General features: G+C 46.1%; 1 protein-coding gene across 1 annotated transcript; it reads right to left on the bottom strand.

The window, feature by feature from the left end:
* Positions 1–5,778: 5,778 nt before the first annotated feature.
* Positions 5,779–12,904, bottom strand: LIN7B (lin-7 homolog B, crumbs cell polarity complex component). Its single transcript, XM_063300930.1, has 6 exons — positions 12,118–12,904; positions 11,445–11,563; positions 10,647–10,718; positions 8,894–9,103; positions 7,425–7,588; positions 5,779–6,264 (listed from the first exon to the last, which is right to left on the bottom strand). Exons 1-6 carry the CDS (start codon positions 12,152–12,154, stop codon positions 6,243–6,245), a joined length of 624 nt encoding a protein of 207 aa, XP_063157000.1. The 5' UTR covers positions 12,155–12,904; the 3' UTR covers positions 5,779–6,242.
* Between the last annotated feature and the right edge of the window lie 5,465 nt (positions 12,905–18,369).

Raw genomic sequence — 18,369 nt, 5'->3', positions numbered from 1 at the left:
ACTTGCAAGACTCTGTTAATGTAGCTTACAATAAAGTAGAATTAGCGCATCTGGTCGTGTTTCCTGTCTGGTCTACCTGGGAAGGCTGACAGTCTTCGAGGTCCCAGTTCAACATATTAACCACTATGTTGCACTGTATAGGCATGTATGCGCATGCACAATCAGTCACAAGTCAGTATAAGGCAGACTTTTTTTTTTTAATCTGTTCAATTGTGTCTGATTCTCAGAGACTGCCTGGACAAGTCCCTGCAATTTTCTTGGCAAGGCTTTTCAGAAGTGGTTTTCCATTGACTCCTTCCAGAGCTGAGAGAAAGGGACTGGCCCAAGGTCACCCAGCTGGCTTTGTGCCTAATGCGGGACTAGAACTCACGGTCTCCCAGTTTCTAGCCTGATGCCTTAACCATTACACCAAACTGGCTATCATAAGGCACACATTTACACTGGTGCAAATACATTAATGGCTAATAGAAAGCCCACTCAATGGCTTTAAAACTTGGATCCAGGACAGTGTTTCTCAGACTGCAGCCCATGGCCCTGAAGTAGTCCTTGAAAAAAATTACCGATCCTTAGAAAAAATATAACTAATCACTGCCTGACTAGATTGCTGCACCCATGGTCTTGCCAGAGCTCTAGCTGGATGGGAAAGAGGGTAGTTCTCCTCTGAAACTTCTAACCAAAGCACTGATGATCAGGCAAGCTAAGCCTTAAAAACTTACTTTACACATGGGGAAAAGCCTATCTGCCATTTTCCACTTGATCATGTTTGTAGTTTTGGGTAGGAAAAAAGACATTGAAAAAAGACAGTCTCCAGCTATGTAGATTCTGTCATATCCAGATTTCGGAAGCAATTCTGTGAATATAGAATGCACTTACTCAATACTAACTTCATTATATTTTACTCAATTAACCCAAAGGCTTGCATTCATACAACACCCTGAACCATGAACTAGTCAAGAGCTCAAGGGTCAGGTTTGCCCAGCACACTAGACTAAAATGTGTCTGTCTAGTTTGTGGTTCAATGTGCTGTGTGATTATAATGCTAAAGCACAGTGGCAACAAGCTGGATTTTTATGGCCCAATTTTCCACTTTTGTTGAGAACAAGATTACAGTAGGTCTGTCAAACTTATCTGTAGTGATTACAGAGAAATTCCCTTTGAAGAGGTAGAGGGGTAAAGGAAAGGTAGCTAACCTGTCAATCCCAGATGGCTGATGATGGGCAGAGGCCGCAGAAGCTTAAGAAATTCAAATATCAAGGAGCCAAGCAGGAAGGTGGCTTTCCCTTTCAGGTGAGTTTTTATAATCAGTCCCCATTTTTGCCTTTGTCTTCTGGTCTTTGTGTTTTCTTCTCTAAAGTTGGATTAAAAGTTAGGTAAGGGCAGAGCCCTAGCCACCAGCAAGTGAGCTGGAACCCAGTGAATTTGAACAAGATTGAGTCAGGGAAATTCATTGCAATATACTATTTTATTTTATGGATTGAGATCTGGACTGTGTAGACATGTTCTGGTACATGTGTATTTGTGTGAGAGCCTGGCTGAGAAAGCAGCTATAGTTCCTGAGCTGAAGGTGTCTGAAATCAGCCTCTTCAGAAAGCAGTGTTCATTTCTTCTCTCTTCTTTCTTTTCAACCTTCTCCTAGATCTCTGAGCTTGCTATATATAATAAAGATTTTAAAGTTCTTAATGAACCTTTGGTGCTCACTATGAGAACGCACATCTCCCTGAAAGATCAGGCTACTTACAGAAAGGAGTTACCACTTTCCTTCTTCCTGGCAAATCAGTGGGATAGGGATTTCTCTGGAGTAAAGTGGGTGGGAACCAGCAGGAACTCAAGCCACTGCTACCACATCCCTACATGTGTGCAACCCATTACAAAACTCTAGGAGTAACACAACTATTTTTCATTCATTCGTTCATTCATTCAATTTATATAGCCACCCATCTCAAACCAGTGACTCTGGATGGCTAATAATGATAAAACAAGTCCCCCATTTCTGGCCTCACCTCCAGTAACATCACTGTGTCACCTACTGTACATTATGCTCCCTTAGAGATGAAATTTCATTTTCTTACATTTCATTTTCATTTTTTCTCCTCACCCCCTTCCTGCTGTAGAAGAGTTGACCACCCTGTCATGTAACAAAAGGGTATATTTCTTCAAAAACCACAATAGCACCTTACATCACTTTGGCCAGACAAGGCCCTGGACATAAGTTGCTCCTCAAGCATTGATATATCAGAATGAAAATTGGTACATATATTTATACCATAATTCTCTAGTTGACGTTCCAACTCCTGCCTCATCCCCACAATATTTTTGAGATGGGGAGAAGAGATGCCAGAAACACTCGTCTCAAGCCATGTTCCTTGAACCACCATGCTTCACTCATTTATTGATGTCTTTACAAATATCACATCTTTCAGAATTTGCAGTTTTCACAGAGACCTCTGGCACCTCTTCACTCCAAGAAGGACCAAGTTAAGTTTGCCTAGTGTGGCATCAGGTGGTATCTCTAGGGCAGTGTTTCTCAACATGTTAATTCCCCATGGCTGGCTGGGGAATTCTGGGAGTTGAAGACCACACATTTTAAAGTTGCCAACGTTGAGAAACACTGCTCTAGGGTCAGGTAGTAGTGAGTCCCAGCCAGGTAACTTCCTCAACCTTTTTTTAAAAAATGTATCTCAGAGATAGTGACAATAAGGTAGTTACCTGCAAGCAGCTCCTTGTGAGGCTGTTGTCTACAAGTTCCAATGTCAATAATAGATTCCAGTGAAGGAAGATAGACTTCCTTCATTGGAATCTAATGAAATAGGACAGTGCAAAGGCAGATTTAAAGATGAGGCATAAAATGATATAATAAATATGAGTAAAAGTAAATCAATCCCATGGGCAGACAGAGATCTTGAAGGGAACTATCCCTAAAGTGCCTCTTTGCAATCAGGATATTTCTTATTAATGCTTATTTTACCAACACAGGAGAGACTATAGTAATTAACCATCAGCCGTAGCCTAATTTTGGGTGTTGTTTTAAATAATCAAATGCTCATGAACCTTGTCAGGGCTAAACTAATTAAATGCATCTTTGCATCAATTGAGGATTTAAAAAACACAAATAGCATCAACTGGTAGACGGATAATTAGCAAGAACAGAGCTGTTAGTGCCTCCCCCCTCCCTGCCAAAAAACATCCCAAAGCTATTATTTGATTTGTGGGTGAGGAAGCTGACTCTCTGTATGTATCCCAACAAATGCTAGTTTCAAGAGAGGGGGTTTCATTAAGATAGCTCCTAAGGGAGGAAAGAGTTAAATCTACTTTTCAAAATGAGGAACATGTGCTAATGTCCTGGAGTCCTCTAAGTTTCCCAGAATTTAATTCCCTATCATAGATACAATATGATAGCAGGCAAGTCTACAAGTTCAACACTTTTAAATGGTATCATAGCTCTTCTAGTGCTTGCTTCAGTTCTTAGTCAACACAACGAAACAGTTTTTCTCAACCTTGGCAACTTTAAGATGGGTGGACTACAACTCCCAGAATTCCCCAGCCAGCATGGCTGGCTGAGGAATTCTGGGAGTTGAAGTCCTCCCATCCTAAAGTTGCCACGGTTGAGAAACACTGCATTGAAAACTATACCCAATTCTTCTAACCATAATGCTGCATATGAACCATATCCTCAAAGAGGTGGGGTGTGTGTGTGGGGAATAACACAACTGTCACAATCTTGGGTAAACGACTGCATGCAGTGTATGGGTCCAAAAAATTTCTATCAGGACCACCCCCTTTACATCAATCCATTTTTTGTACAAGATGTCAGCCCTTCCTTCATACATTGTTAAGAAATTCCAGTATTTGATTCAACAACATGCTATTTTTTTTTCTCACTGGGCTTTTGAAGAATACAACCAGATTCATTGGAATATAGTGTCAACTTCCCAAAAAGCTTTATGATTTTTTAAAAAAACAAGCAGAATTCTTCTGGAATTAAGGGAAAGTTTAGGTTTGAACTTTCTTTGATATCTATATCCCAGGACACTACAACAAACTCACAGGGGCACCACAGGATATTTTAAATTTTCAGAGAAGACAGAGTGATACTTGACTGTTAGCTTGAGGTAGCTCAGTTTGGGCCTGGGAGCACTATAAAAAAATTACAGAGCCACTGAGGGCACCATGAACCAAGCTTGGGAACCTGATCTAAATTGCATTTTGTGTTAAAATGCTGCCATGTACCAGGCCAGAACTCGCTTAGGTTTTTGCCATTTGGATAAAGGATGGGCTTATCTTGGACAAAAGGGGGGGGGGAAATGCACTGCTAAAAATCAGTGGTTACACCACCAAATTTTGGCAGCAGTGCATGTAGGTGTTCTAGCAGCAATACTGGGACCAAGGACCACATAAATGGAGTTGAAGGCCATATGTGACCCATGAGATGCTCATCCCTGAAAATACTGGAGAGTGAATCAGAAGCCTTGGTCATGCTATGCCCCAATCCCCTCCCTATTGCATTCTATGGCCAGTTAAAGGCTTTGAATCTTGATCAATTCCATGCCAACTTTCAGCAGTGGCTATCTCATCCTAGAATTCTTTGGTTATGTTCATACACTTGCTGGACCCAGGTCAGTTAAAGATTTTGCAGCTGCACAAGCAAAGCTTGATTAGGGTTCCTCTTGGTAAGTTTTTCATGGCTTAACTTGGTTGGCTTGTGGCACAATAGTGCAATCAGAGACAGTGGGTTAATTCAGGAACTGGGTTATGTAGGTTGCAGAATGTTAGTCAAGCTTGCTGAATATGACGACAAGTAGCAAGGTGGTTTTTAATTTCTGTTTTCAGCACACCTAAGACCAGAGGTTCTATAATGTAGTAAGATCCCCACCCCTGCTGGTAGACAGGAAAAAAATCACATTTCCTCCTATTTCCACCTTGCCCCAAGCATTGCTGCTCTGCCATGAAAAGGAAGAGGGACAGAAAACCTCTGGCCCTCAGCCTGATAGCCAAAGCTCTCTGCAAGAACTTTGTTCAGACCGCTGGTGAGAAGAAGGTCCCCTTCCCTTGGCAACCAATTGGGCAGGGGGAAAGGAGGGGGCAAAAGGGAGAGCAATAAACTGGGGTTCAAAGGCAGTGAAAAGTGGGGTGGCACAAAGGGATCAAAAAGAAGAGGTCACCACTTACATCTTCCTTGTGGTCCCCAAGAAAGTGCCTCTGAATAAAAATCAGATTAGAACAAAATGCTGGCTGGGGACTTCTGGGAGTTGGTCCACACATCGTCAAGGTTGAGAAACACTGCTTTAGACAGCTGACAAGAGAAGTGTAGTATAGATTCCATCTTAATCTCACTGTGGGAGTGGGAGATTCTGTGCTCTTTTGTACTATAATGGGGATACACATCATTTATGCATATTTCTATAGCATTTTGCATCATAGAAGAACAGTACTCTACAACTTTTTCCTTCATGGAATTCTACTGCAACTCCCTTAGGCACTGGGCAGTTGCATTCTCATTTTACATACCAGGAACTGAGGCTGAGGGACAACCAAATGAGCTCTGTGTGTTTCCCACACCCACATTTGTTTGTTGTAAATGCTGTATCATGTGGACTAGCTAAAGAAAATTGCTTGGATTAATAACGATGTCACCTTGGATTATCTTCTCCCTCCAGTGTTGTGTATGTCACCCTTTCCCAAAAAACTTAGTGTACCAAATATACAACATTTGCCATTTTCTCCTCACAACAACTCTGTCATGGTGGTGAGACCGAAAGAACAATATGGACACCTACAAAGTTATGAATCCAGACCATGCCTAATGCTTTATCTAGAATTACATCTCAGTAGGGCTGCTTTTTCAACATAATAAACTTCTCCTACACCAAAAGTGCAGCAATGGGGAAGAGACTGGATAAATGGAGGTTCGTCACCTACAGTGGTGAAAAGACCTCTAAGGTTATCTCATGGAAGAATATCTTTCTCTTTTATACATCTGAGGCCAGGATGATTCTCTTGGTAGTTTTGTAGCTATTGTCTTCAGCTTCACAAAGGATAGGGGCTTGCACAAACAGAGACAATTGTTCACACCAAACATCTTTTTGAATAAGAGGAATGTGAAGAATAAATACTGTACACTGAAGCCCTCCTCCCAACAAAGGGGAGGAACTAAATAAATATGTCTCCGCTATACAGATAAAACCATTCCAAAGGGTAGGGAGGTCATCAGGGTCATCAGCCGCCCAATCAACTGTTGTGCAAATTTATCCTCGTGACTCCAAGGATCTGTGGAAATGAAAGAGAAAACACTAATTGTGACAGCAACATGGCATGCATTCTTCATAACTCCAGCAGGAACCAATATTAAGTGTTCCCTGTTCTCCCAGTGTATAAACGTGATGGACTTAAAGATGTGGTGTTCCATATAACTACAGTATCCTGGCCCCTCCAGTTTGCAGCAATGACAGGGTATTATCTGGGAGGCATCAGGCACCGGTTTCAGAAGTCACGAAGTAGATAGACAGAACCAACTGAAATTCAGAGCCAAAATTCTCAAGAATGAAAAAAAAGTTTAGATTTCCACAAGGATATCTAATAGTCAGAACGTCTGAAAACCTTCATTTCAGATTTGATGTTGGAACTTGAAGGTAGATCTGTTTGCTGTGGTTTAAGTCAGCGTTTCTCAACCTCAACAACTTTAAGACGTATGGACTTCAGCTCCCAGAATTCCCCACACAGCATGCTAGCTTTGGAATTCCAGGAGTTGAAGTTCACATATCTTAAAGTTGCAGAGACTGAGGAACACTGGTTTAAGTGATTACAGCATTTAGACTGCAAACTTTTGTCTCAAATCAGATGCTTGGTCAATGATTCCAATGAGAGCCAAACTAAACCAAACCACACACCATCAACATAGCTGGCAATATGATATAAATAGTTGTTTAAAAAGGAAATCACAGGTATGTGGAAGAAGGGATGATTTAAATTCAGACCCTAGCTTGGAGCAAATAGGCCTTTTCCCCATCCTCTATTACAATCCCAGTCTGAGTCAGGGCTCCAATCCAATTAACTGGATAGAGAAATCGTGCTCCCAAACAGCAACCCCTGTTATTGAGAGGAACCTCTAAAAAGAATGTGCTTTTTCCTTCAGTTTCCCAGTGAACTTAAAATGGTCTTCCTGGACTGATGGACTAAAAGGTGCATTACAAACATCATTCTCTTTTGAACACACATGGCTCTAAATACTCACAAAACAGACCATCCCCTCCACAATGTATCTGCCTTAAAAGGCTGGAAGCAACAGCTGGTACTTTCAAGGATGTGAAAGGGGGTTAGGGAAAAAAAATCCTTGAAGCCATCAACTCCTTCTCTAGCCTCTGAAACAGGTGCTGGCAACCTGCTGGGTACCTGTTATTCTCAATACCCATTTCACGGCCCATTCTTACGAGTAACTGTTGTGTTGCTGCCGGCGTCGCGCTGTCCTCATCTTCTCAAAGCGTGCCTCCATCTCCTCAAGTACTTTGGGTGTGTAGCGCACAACTAGTTTCACCGTGCCTTGTGCTGCCTTCAGAAGCTCCACTGCCCGTTCATGTTGCTCACCCTCCACACTCTGCAGGAGGGAAGACCAAAAGGCAGGGTCATCGGGGAAAAAAGAGGGCTGGTCCTCTGACAATCCTCCCAATGAAAAAAGACAACTCTTCACCCCGCCCTACCCCTTCATGTTAGGGTCAGTGAGGAACCACCACATGGTCTACCTTAAATGACAAATTTATGCAAGGGGAACTTCAGAAAAAATGCTAGGGAGAGGGGAGGGTGCCTATGCAGATTTCAAGCCAATAATACCTCTAAGAAGGTACTCTGTTCCACCTTCTTCCATATTCAGCCAGTATTTCTTTGCCAGTGAGCATGGTCAGTCATCGCTGAGCTGGGGTTTGTGTTCTGCTACACCAGAGTTTCCCTTCTCACAAAATGATGATTTTGGACCCCCGCTCTAGTCAATCCCTCTATTACAGCATGTATCATTTTGTTTTGGCTTCATAAAGATTTGCAGTTAATATACAGCTTCTTCTACAAATTGGTGCCCTCCAGATATATTGGGACTGCAATTCTCAGAATTCTGCCAGCTTGAGTTTTGGGAGAATGCCGAATTAGGAAAGGATAGGACAGAGGGTCATCTCAGCTACCACATGTCCTGTAATACCGACTGTCGTCTTTCATAATCTGCATGTGGATTGATCACCATCTCATGTCATAAATTATTTTCCCCATGCATGAACCTGCTCATATTCCTAATAATCGCTAAAAATATTTATTTATTTTTATTTATTATTCAAATATTGTTACTGCCCATCTCCCCCAACAGAGGATTCATACCTTCTAAAAGCTATTTATCCAGTATGGAGGTTCTCAAATCATTAATTGGTCTACCCATTAAATCCCAAGACTAGCATAAGCATGGGAATCTTTGAGCAGTTGTCAGCACTACAAAGCCTCAGCAATCCTACTACCTGATGCCTATCCTGAGCCCACCTTTAAATATTTTTTCCAGCACTCTACGTGTGAAGAGAGGCTGGCTCTGGGGGAGCTGCCTTTTTAATTTCCCCAATGAAGCATTATGCCAAGGCATTATGGGAAATTAAAATGGTAGCTTATCATTTCTACAGTGGCCTAGAGCAATACTGGAAGAATAGTCCCCCATTCCCAGGCCACCTGACATTGCCTTCCACTAGGTAAGATCAGCAGAAGGCACACTCCCCTCTATTTGCTGAAAAACACTATTTGCCTAACACATTTGGGGTTCACCATACACTGGAATCAGGAAGTGGTCAGTCAACCCCCACCCTACTATGCACATCCCAACATCTCTGCCATGTAGACATAGAAGGTCCCATGTCTCCCTTCACCCAATACCCACCACACCATTGACAGATAGCAGTTGATCTCCACGCTTCAGCCCGCCATGGCGATCGGCAACACCCCCTGGGATGATGCGGGAAATATAGATGGGGGAGTTCTGCTCCTTGCCCCCCATGATGTTAAAACCCAGGCCCTCATCTGTCTTTGGAAGCTCCACCACCCGAGGGTGCGCATGGCCTTCACTGGCTGCAAAGGCTGCTACTGTTGCCTGCATACACAAAGAAAAGAGCAGGAGACTCCCAAGTTATCATTCACAACATACCAAATGGTACCAAATGGACCGTGGGGATGCTGCGATGGTCGTAAGTGTGAGGAATGGTCATAAGTTGCTTTTTTCAGTGCTGCTGTAACTCCAGATGGTTGCTAAACAAACAGTCATTAAGCGAGGACTACCTGTATAATCATGTACAATTTGACATTAAGAACTTTTTTTTCTTATTCTGCAGTCATCCCCTGGTCACATCCCTTAATTTGGAAATTTCATATACAGACTTACTTTAGAATTATTTTTACTGGTTTTATGTAACCCCCTCTGGGAATATTTTTAGCAGAAGAGCAAGGAGCTATAAATAAATGAATATAAAGGTGATACTGTATATCCCCTTCCCTTTCTGAAGGTAAGTTTTAAGGAATGTGAAACTCTGTTTCTCATAATAAGTATATTTCTGCTCCTTCATTAGTTAATGTCATCCTGAAAGATTTTTGCCCTTGATTCCCGAGAATACATATACCCAGTAGGATGAGTTACTTCTGATGATCTTACATTCCATGATACACTCTTTTGAAGACATCTACAGATAGCCATCATTCTGTTTGGTTGACCACAGATGCACCCAATTTTATTTTTTAAATAATTGTTTCAAAAATTCCTAAGCTACCATTTATCCCAAAACATTTGACCAAGATGTGAATAAATATTAATTATGCTAAACTTAATGAAGTAAGGATTAGAAAACCAAGAGGCAGATACAACAAGCATATAAAGCAGGCACAAGCATTGTTTGCATTCCAGATGCTTTAAAATTTAAGTCATAAGCAGGTATCTTACATACAGATATTAATGCCAGGCGTACTTGTTTGGAAGGAGCTGCAAAGTCATGGCATCACCTTTCCCCCCACCCCCAAATATATTTTCTTCGTAGATATTAGGGCTGTGCAGCACTTCAGATTTAACGACAAAAGGGTGCTCTGGAACATGCAGGGGCAGGCACGTAACACCTGTCTGAAACTAAACACCTCTTTTCTCAGGATGCGCTGCAGCTGTGGAGGGCAGACAGATACTATATGACTGCCCCCATACGTCCCAGAACACTTTTTTGCCTTCAAATCCAAGTCATTACACAACACTGGTAGATGCCAAATCCTTAAAAGGAGGCCAATGGATGGATCCCTTCAGAGGATCTGCAGGCTATGACTCGCAGTGGTACTTCAGATGTTTTGGACTGTAACTCCTATAATACCTGACTGCATCCCTTTCTGGTCACCATATGTAGTGCAGAGTGTCTGGAGGGCATTGGGTTGCTTATCGTTCTGGAGAATAAGGGGATGCAAATCAAAGGTAATAGGATGTGCAGAGATTCAGATTTGAAGGAGAAAATGTGCTTTGAAAAGCATGTGGCTGTGCATATGGCACCTGTCAGCAACAACTTAAAGCAGCTGTGTTTTTTTTCTGGATTCACAGAGGACAAGACACAGATCCAGACTTCTGCGGAGCCCTAAGTGGTAGTACAATAACAGGCTTGTTGTATTACCTTAGCAGTGGCGTGTGCCCGAATTTCAGGGCTTCCCGAGATATCCAGAGTGTCATACAGCTGCTCATAAACCTGTCCAGAGATACAACAGAGTACAGGGAGGTTGTTTTTAGAGTGGCAAAACTGTGCAGAATTCAAGATCCAGGTAGGTGCCACAGGTAATGAAAGGAAACAGGGGAGAGAAAAAAATAATAATAATCAGAAAATCAGAAATAACTAACAGGAGCGAAACGGAAGAGGTGAACTGAAATCCTGGGAGTGGATCCGATGCAGAACCACAGAGGAAAAAAGACTGGAATGGGGTGGGGGCTGGATTGAAAGAGGAGTCCTGTCATGATATGAATTACACAAACTATGCAATTACCAGAAATTACAGGTCAGAAGGTGGTGAAGAATTGTGGCTGGGACACTGGGAAACGAGGGGAGGACCCACAGCACAACTGCTATGTGTTTTGTAATGTAGCAATCCATACCCAGACAAATCAGATATATTCTGCCCTTAACATGGGCCCGGTTCATATGCGGTAAGGTGATGGCTAGGTTCCCACAAAATGCTGAACCAAAAATTTCCCAACTATCTTTTAGCTCAGCCTAAGCCCAGGGTGGAAACCAGTCAATATATGGATTCTGCAAACTGTCACGCTAACTATAATCTTTACCTCCTGCCCCCCCCCCCCCATTTTTCTACAGGAGTTGGTCCCTGAACTGGGGAAAAAAGGTTAAAAAAACGAACAGAGATATGGAAGAGAGGAAAAGAAAGGAGGAGCAGCTTAAATAGGACAAACTTCTCAGTCTCACCTCCCGTATGGCACAGCAGAATTTGCTCTGTAGCACCCTCTGAAGGGCTTGCAGTTTTTGGGGGGGCACCTCCCCACTGCGCTGCAGCCGCTCCAGCAATTCGACCGCCCGAGCCACATCTACAAAAAAGGGAAACAGAGGACCGGGAGTCGCAGAGGGCATTTGGGACCGCTACAAGGCCACCGGAGGAAGAGTAACCCCCCCCCCCCGGCCTCCGGCCTCGCCGTTCGGGAGAGCAGCTTCTCGCTACCCAGGAAAGGGGGAGAGCAGAGAAGATCCCGGCTAGACGACCAGCATCTCCTCTATTTCCCCGGGAGCAGCTCGGCTCTTCTCGACGGGAGCCAGGGCCAGAAAGGACACCAGCAGCAGCCACCTCCATGTTCTAGCAGGAAGCAGCGCGTATCCTCACCTTCCCATCCCTGATCCTCCGCCACCGAACCGCGCGGAGACTCTTATGTCACCACCCCTCCCTCAAGATACCCCAGAAGTCTCCAGATGCAGCGCGGGGGCTCTCTCGTCTCTCTCGGCAGCCCCCTCTGAGTCGGGGCTGCTGGATTCCAGCCACGAGCGCTCCAAAAGCTTCCCGGGCGCCTCTCTCCGGTCCACAAGGCGCATCCGCCGCGAACCTCCGTTCCGAGGCAAACCCTTCTCCGTCCTTCTTCCCCAGCCTTACCTCTCTCCAGCCCCAAAGGTTCCGCCAGCGCTGCCATCTTCACGTCCGAGAACCCCACCACCGCCTCGCACGTCAAAGCGGAAGGGTGGGAAGCGCGTGTAGGATTCGGCAAGCCGGTACGCAGCCCTGCCCCCGGGCTACTGCTGCGCGTGTCTGCCTGGGCACGTGTGCGAAGGCCCTCGCTTCTCGGGCGCTTCTTAGGCCAGGTAGGAGCCTCTTCCGTTGCCCAAGAAAAAGACAGGAGCTACCAAGTCTTACAGCCCTTAGATGGAAGTTCAACGCTCAAACAAGCAAAGGTCCACTAGTTTAAGCTAACCCTGGGCTTCCTCCATAATTTGGCTGAGCCAACGACGCATAAGCAGCAGGTGCCGATTTTTCCCCCAAACTAAAATGGACTCTGGTTGAACGTGCCTGGAATCGCTGGATGAATCTTTAAATAAGCAAAATATACCCATCGGGCCTGCCTTCCCCGTGACAGCAAAGCAGGCAAGGCTTTTATTTTGCAGGCATAGCAGCGACTTAATTTTATGGCATAAATTGGTCTCTTGTACACATTTTTATTCTAATTCAGAAGTCTAAAGGCCTTCAGTTATATTGGAAGCTTATTTCCAGCAGCTCCTGCTACCAAAGTAAATATTGGAGTAACCTGCCCTGACTTGTAAGCAAGTACTTTGTCATTTCATTGCTTGTGTTTAATTATGCAACAGTAGGGTGTTTTGCAAAACTATCTCAGTAAAGGACAGCACTTGGCCAACCTTATCTGGCTTGGGCAGCTAAGCAGAGTTCAGTCCAATTAGAACTTGGAAGGGATTCTTCCAGGAAGAAGCCAGGCTGCAGACTAGACTGGGAAATTTAAAACACACACACATACAAACACTTAGGAAAGCAATGGGAAACCACTTCAGTATGGATACCGAAAACCCAACGTGTTCCCAACTCACCAGGAGTCAAGCTCAGCTTGGAGGCTCTGCCTTTACTTGAACATCAGTAACATGTAGCAGAGACTATACCTTGATCATGCAAAAACACATTTGTATAAACATCATACAAAAGTATGCACAAGTAAACAAATCAAGACGATACAAGAAATAAAAACATCACTGTGGTACAGTGATGGGAGTCACAGAATTGGATTCAATTCTCCATTAGAGGTCATGAGATAACTTTAATCCAGTAAATTTCAGCTTAAAAATCAAACTCGATTATGAGAAAATAGCTCAGGTGTGAACCAATGCAGAGCTGCTTCCCATCAGCTTCGTTGTACGTTTCTCAACCCACCCTGCTACTGTTCCGTTACCATTTTTTTTTTCCCTCCAGGCCCAGGTTTCATCCAACCGCTGTATTTCATTTGCCAAATTTTGCTTGCAAGAGCCTGTGTCAGGGTAGCCTTGCTTCGAATAAGACACGGACTCACTTAAGAGGGTCTAAGGATTTCTGGGTTTATTGAAGCAGAATGCATACGGAGAAAAAGACGGGAATGCAGGCGTGGTAGCAGGGTACCTCGTTTATACCCTGGTGGCGGACCTTGTCCTCCTCCACCCCCCATTGTTCCCCAAGCCGGGTCCGGATGGGTGATTTGAATTGGTATGGGTCTGACGATGGATGATTCGGGTGATCTCCGATGGTTTCCTTTGTCTCTTTGCCTTCATCCGGTGCAGGTGCGTCCCCCGGGGTAATGTGTGGGAGTTCCCCTGATCTGTTAATGGTTTCCATGTCCTGTCCGAGGTGCACTTCTATTGTCCTGGTGATTGTTTTAGGAGTTTGGGTGCTTAAGGGATGATGTGTGTGTTTAAAGGATAATGGTTATCCCTTCCTCTTTCCTGATGGGCCTGTTCCCCGTTGTGATGCACTTATGCTTTGCAACGGGGAACATGACATGCTGCCCCCCTAAGAGAATTCGAAGGTGCCGGTCTGTCTGGGTATGCTTCGTGGAAGCTTTTGACCAGCCGTTTTGCTGAAACATTTTGCGCTTGGACCCACTCCGGGTGGGGAAAATGTCTCCATTTGACGAGGTACTGTAGGGTGCCCCTTAGCCTCCTGGAGTCTAGTACCTCCTTAATTTCAAAATGTTGTTGCCCATCTATCATGATGGGTGGGGGTGGGGGTTTCATTGTGCCATTTTGAATGGGTGGCCGGTTTTAGTAGGGCACAGTGGAACACTGGGTGTATGCGCCTCAGATTGTGGGGTAGCTCCAACTTGAAAGTCACTGGGTTGATAATTTCTATGATTGGGAACGGTCCAATGAATTTGGGTGCCAGTTTCTTTGAGGGCTGTGGGGACTTTATGAACTTAGTGTAGAGGTAGACCCTATCTCCCACTTTGTAGTTCGGTTGCGCCGCCCTGTGGTTGTCTGCGAACTTTTTGTATGTAGCTCGTGCGTCTGTGAGAGCCAGCTGGATGACGGGCCAAACCGTGGCCAGTTGTGCCGCCCAGTCATCTGGGGAACAGGGCGGGGTGTCTGGTTGGGGCAGTTCCGGGATTGGAACGAAGTCTCTGTCATAAACCACTGAATGGGGTGTGACCTGTGCTCTGGTGCACTGCATTGTTGTAGGCTACCTCTGCAAAAGGTAGCAGGTCCACCCAATTGTCCTGTTGATAGTTTATGAATGATCGTAGGAATTGCTCCAGGGTGGAGTTAAGAATCTCTGTAGAGCCATCTGTGTGGGGGTGCCAAGCCGTGGACAGTGCCTGCTTGGTACCAATAAGTTTTAAAAATTCTTTCCAGAACCTGGAGGTAAATTGTGTGCCCCTATCGGTCACCAAACGGGAGGGGGCGCTGTGGAGTTTATAGATGTGATTAAGGAATAGGTGTGCCAGCTGTTGCGCAGAGGGGATGGGCGCGCAGGGTATGAAGTGTGCCTACTTGGAAAAATAGTCTTTTACCACCCAGATGACCATTTTTCTTTGGCTGGGTGGTAGGTCTACAATGAAGTCCATGGAAATTTCCTCCCAGGGACGGGAGGGGCTTACTACTTGCTGCAACAGTCCTTGGGGCTTCCCCACCTTTCGTTTTGACATGGCACATGTGGGGCAAGCAGCGACATATTCTTTAACGTCCTTCCTGAGAGTAGGCCACCAGAATTGTCGCCTGATTAAATGTAGTGTTTTGACAAACCCAAAGTGCCTGGCCGTCTTGTCATCGTGAGAGCGGTTTAAAACTTCCACTCGCAATGTCTCTGACACGTACAGGTTCTTTTGTTTCCAGGCTAGACCGTTCGTGAAAGATATGTTGTGTTGGTTGGTTTGCAACCATGTATCTGTTTTGAGGGCTTGAACGAGCCGTTGTTGCCAGTTCGGTGAAATTGACCTGCGTCTCCCTCCATTCGCGGGTGTTTGTGCTGGGGTGCGTTGGGTTCTTGTTTGGCTGCGCATGACGGCAGGGCAGCCCAGCTGCGTGTCGGTTCACACAGTACCCACAATGTCCGATGCCTGGCTGGCATCCTGAGGCCGTCGGGAAAGAGCATCTGCTAGGAAGTTCTTCCTCCCCGGTATGAACTTTAATTTAAAGTTAAATTGGCTGAAGAACTGCGCCCAGCGTACTTGCTTGGGGCTGAGGCGTTTTGGAGTGCTGAGAGCCTCTAGGTTTTTGTGGTCTGTCCAGACCTTGAAGGGGCAGGAGGCCCCTTCCAGGAGGTGCCTCCATGTCTCTAGGGCTGCCTTGACTGCGAATGCCTCCTTTTCCCACACGTGCCATCTCCGTTCCGTTTCGGAGAACTTGCGGGAAAGGTACGCGCAGGGCTTCAGCTGATTGTCAAAATCCCACTGAAGCAGGAGTGCCCCGATGGAGAAGTCGGATGCGTCGACTTGTACGACGAAGGGTCTTGTGGGGTCGGGGTGTTGCAGCACTGGCTCTGCTATAAAGAGGCTTTTGAGGCGATCAAAAGCCCTTTGACAATCAGCAGTCCAGTTCAGGAGCGCCCCCGGGTTCCGTGATTTTCGTGTGTCTCCCAGGCCCTTTGTCCGGAGTAGGTTAGTTAGAGGCAGCACAATTTCCGCCAGCCCCTGGATAAAACCCCTGTAGAAATTCGTGAAACCGAGGAAACTTTGGAGTTGCCTCCTCGTGCATGGGCACTCCCACGCCAGTATGGCTTGGACCTTACTTGGGTCCATCTCGATTCCCCTCGCCGAGATCCTATAGCCCAGGTAGTCAATTTGTTCTTTATGAAACTCGCACTTGGAGAGCTTGGCGAATAGCTCTGCCTTGCGGAGTTTCCTGAGCACTTGCTTCACTAAGCATTCGTGCTCTTCTTCAGTCTCTGAATATATTAAAACATCATCGAGATAGACAAGCACCCCCTTAAATAAGTGGTCGTGCAAGACCTCAATTAACTGCATAAACACTCCTGGTGCCCCCGCCAATCCAAATGGTAAAACTTTATATTGAAATGACCCCAGCGGGCAGTTGAAAGCCGTCTTCCATTCATCCCCCTCCCGTATTCGTATTCAGAAGTAGGCTTCCCTCAGGTCCAGTTTTGAGAATATCTTGCCCTTTGCCAGGTGGGCAAGAATGTCCTTGATGATGGGTAAGGGGTATTTATTTGAGATGGACGTGGCATTCAAACCGCGGTAGTCGGTACAGAGCCTCAGAGACCCGTCCTTTTTTTCCCGAAAGAGGACTGGGGCTCCGACTGGAGAGTGTGGGCTCAATAAAGCCCCGCGCTAAATTTTTATTGACAAACTCCCTTAATGCTGCCAGCTCCTTCTGGGTCATCACATAGATTTTGGGCTTTGGTAAGGGTGCGCCAGGGACCAGTTCTATGGTGCAGTCTGTTTTTCTATGGGGTGGGAGTTTGTCAGCCTCCTTTTCGCCAAACACATCGGCAAACTCTGCATATCTGGCTGGCAGGCCCTCCAGGGTCGTTGCCTCCAGATGCATCGAGGTAGTCGCCGCCCTCCCCATTGCAGCACGGGGAACCCGATCCCCTGTGGGTGCTTGATAGCGCCCATCCGAAAATGTGATTTCCCTGGTTGTCCAGTTTATTTGTGGGTTGTGTTGCACTAGCCACGGGATTCCTAGGATGATTAGGGGTTGGCCCACCGGTGCCACGATGAACGGCAGTCTTTCCTTGTGGCTGCCGAGCTGCAGCGCAACTTTGTCCGTGTATTGGGTGACCGGGCCCCCTCCCACTGCTGATCCATCCAACTGTGTAAAAACAATATGGTGCTGAAGTGGATAGCAGTGGAGGTTTAGCGCAGCCGCCAGGTCCGGGTGCATAAGGCACTTCGAGCAGCCAGAGTCAATTAGTGCCCAAACTTTTTCCGTCTCTCCACCATGGGTTAGGGTGACTTTCACATATAGGGTGGGACAATTTTCACTCACCCCGAAGTTGTCGCGCCTCTTGTTTTCTTCCACCTGTCCTCTGGCACTTCTTAGGGCAGGTGGCTGGCGTTTCCCGCCGGTTCGTCTTTGTCGCTTTCCTCTTCTTCGGTGAAGTAAGGGAAGTCCTTTGCTGCGGTTTCACCCATCGCGACTGGCATTTTCCTGGGTGCTGGGGTTGGCTTGGTTGGTGCCTTCCACGAGCTGTCCCTCGCCTTCGCTTTCAGGCAGGCCGCCACCTTGTGGTCCTCCTTCCCACACCTAAGGCACTGACCCTTGGCGAACCGTCGGTCTCTTTCTTCCTTCCAGGGCTGGGGTCTCGACCTCGCCAGTCCTGCTGCTGTCCGGGGTCCTCTCGCCTCTGCATGCTGCGCTTCCCTCTTTGCTTGGAGGAAAGTGTCTTGGGCGTCCTCTGCCTCTCCTGCCAGCCGGATCCACTCCACCAGAGTGTTGGGGTTATTCCTGCACAGTGCCCACCTGAGTACGTTCAGGTTTAAACCCTCCTTGAACCGCTCAATGAGGGTGGACTGGGACCATACTTCGACCTTACCAGCCAGGGCTTGGAACTCCATGGCATAATCTGCCATGGAGCGCTTTCCTTGTTTGAGGGTTCTTAGGGCTCTTTTCGCCCTCTCTCTTTCCAGGGGGTCCCTGAAGTGCAGTTCTACTGCCCAGAGGAACTCATTGCAGTCCTCCAGTTCCGGGGCGCCTGCCTGGCATAACTGGACATACCAGTCAGCGGCCCGTCCTTTTAATTTTATTGCTATGGCATTTACTTTGCCCTTTTCCATTCGGAAGTAGGGACCCCATTCCTCCATATAGTTCCTCGCGTTTGTGAGGAAAAAGGAGAGTTTTGTGGGGTCCCCATCGAACTTAATGCCGAAGTCCTTTATCGCCGTGCTCGGTGAGCTCCAAGCTGCATCTGGGCATCTAG

Source organism: Candoia aspera, chromosome 4 (genome assembly GCF_035149785.1).
Source record: "Candoia aspera isolate rCanAsp1 chromosome 4, rCanAsp1.hap2, whole genome shotgun sequence".
NCBI lineage: Eukaryota > Metazoa > Chordata > Lepidosauria > Squamata > Boidae > Candoia > Candoia aspera.
The sequence above is the reverse complement of the archived record's forward strand: the minus strand, read 5'-3'. Positions and strand labels throughout refer to the sequence as shown.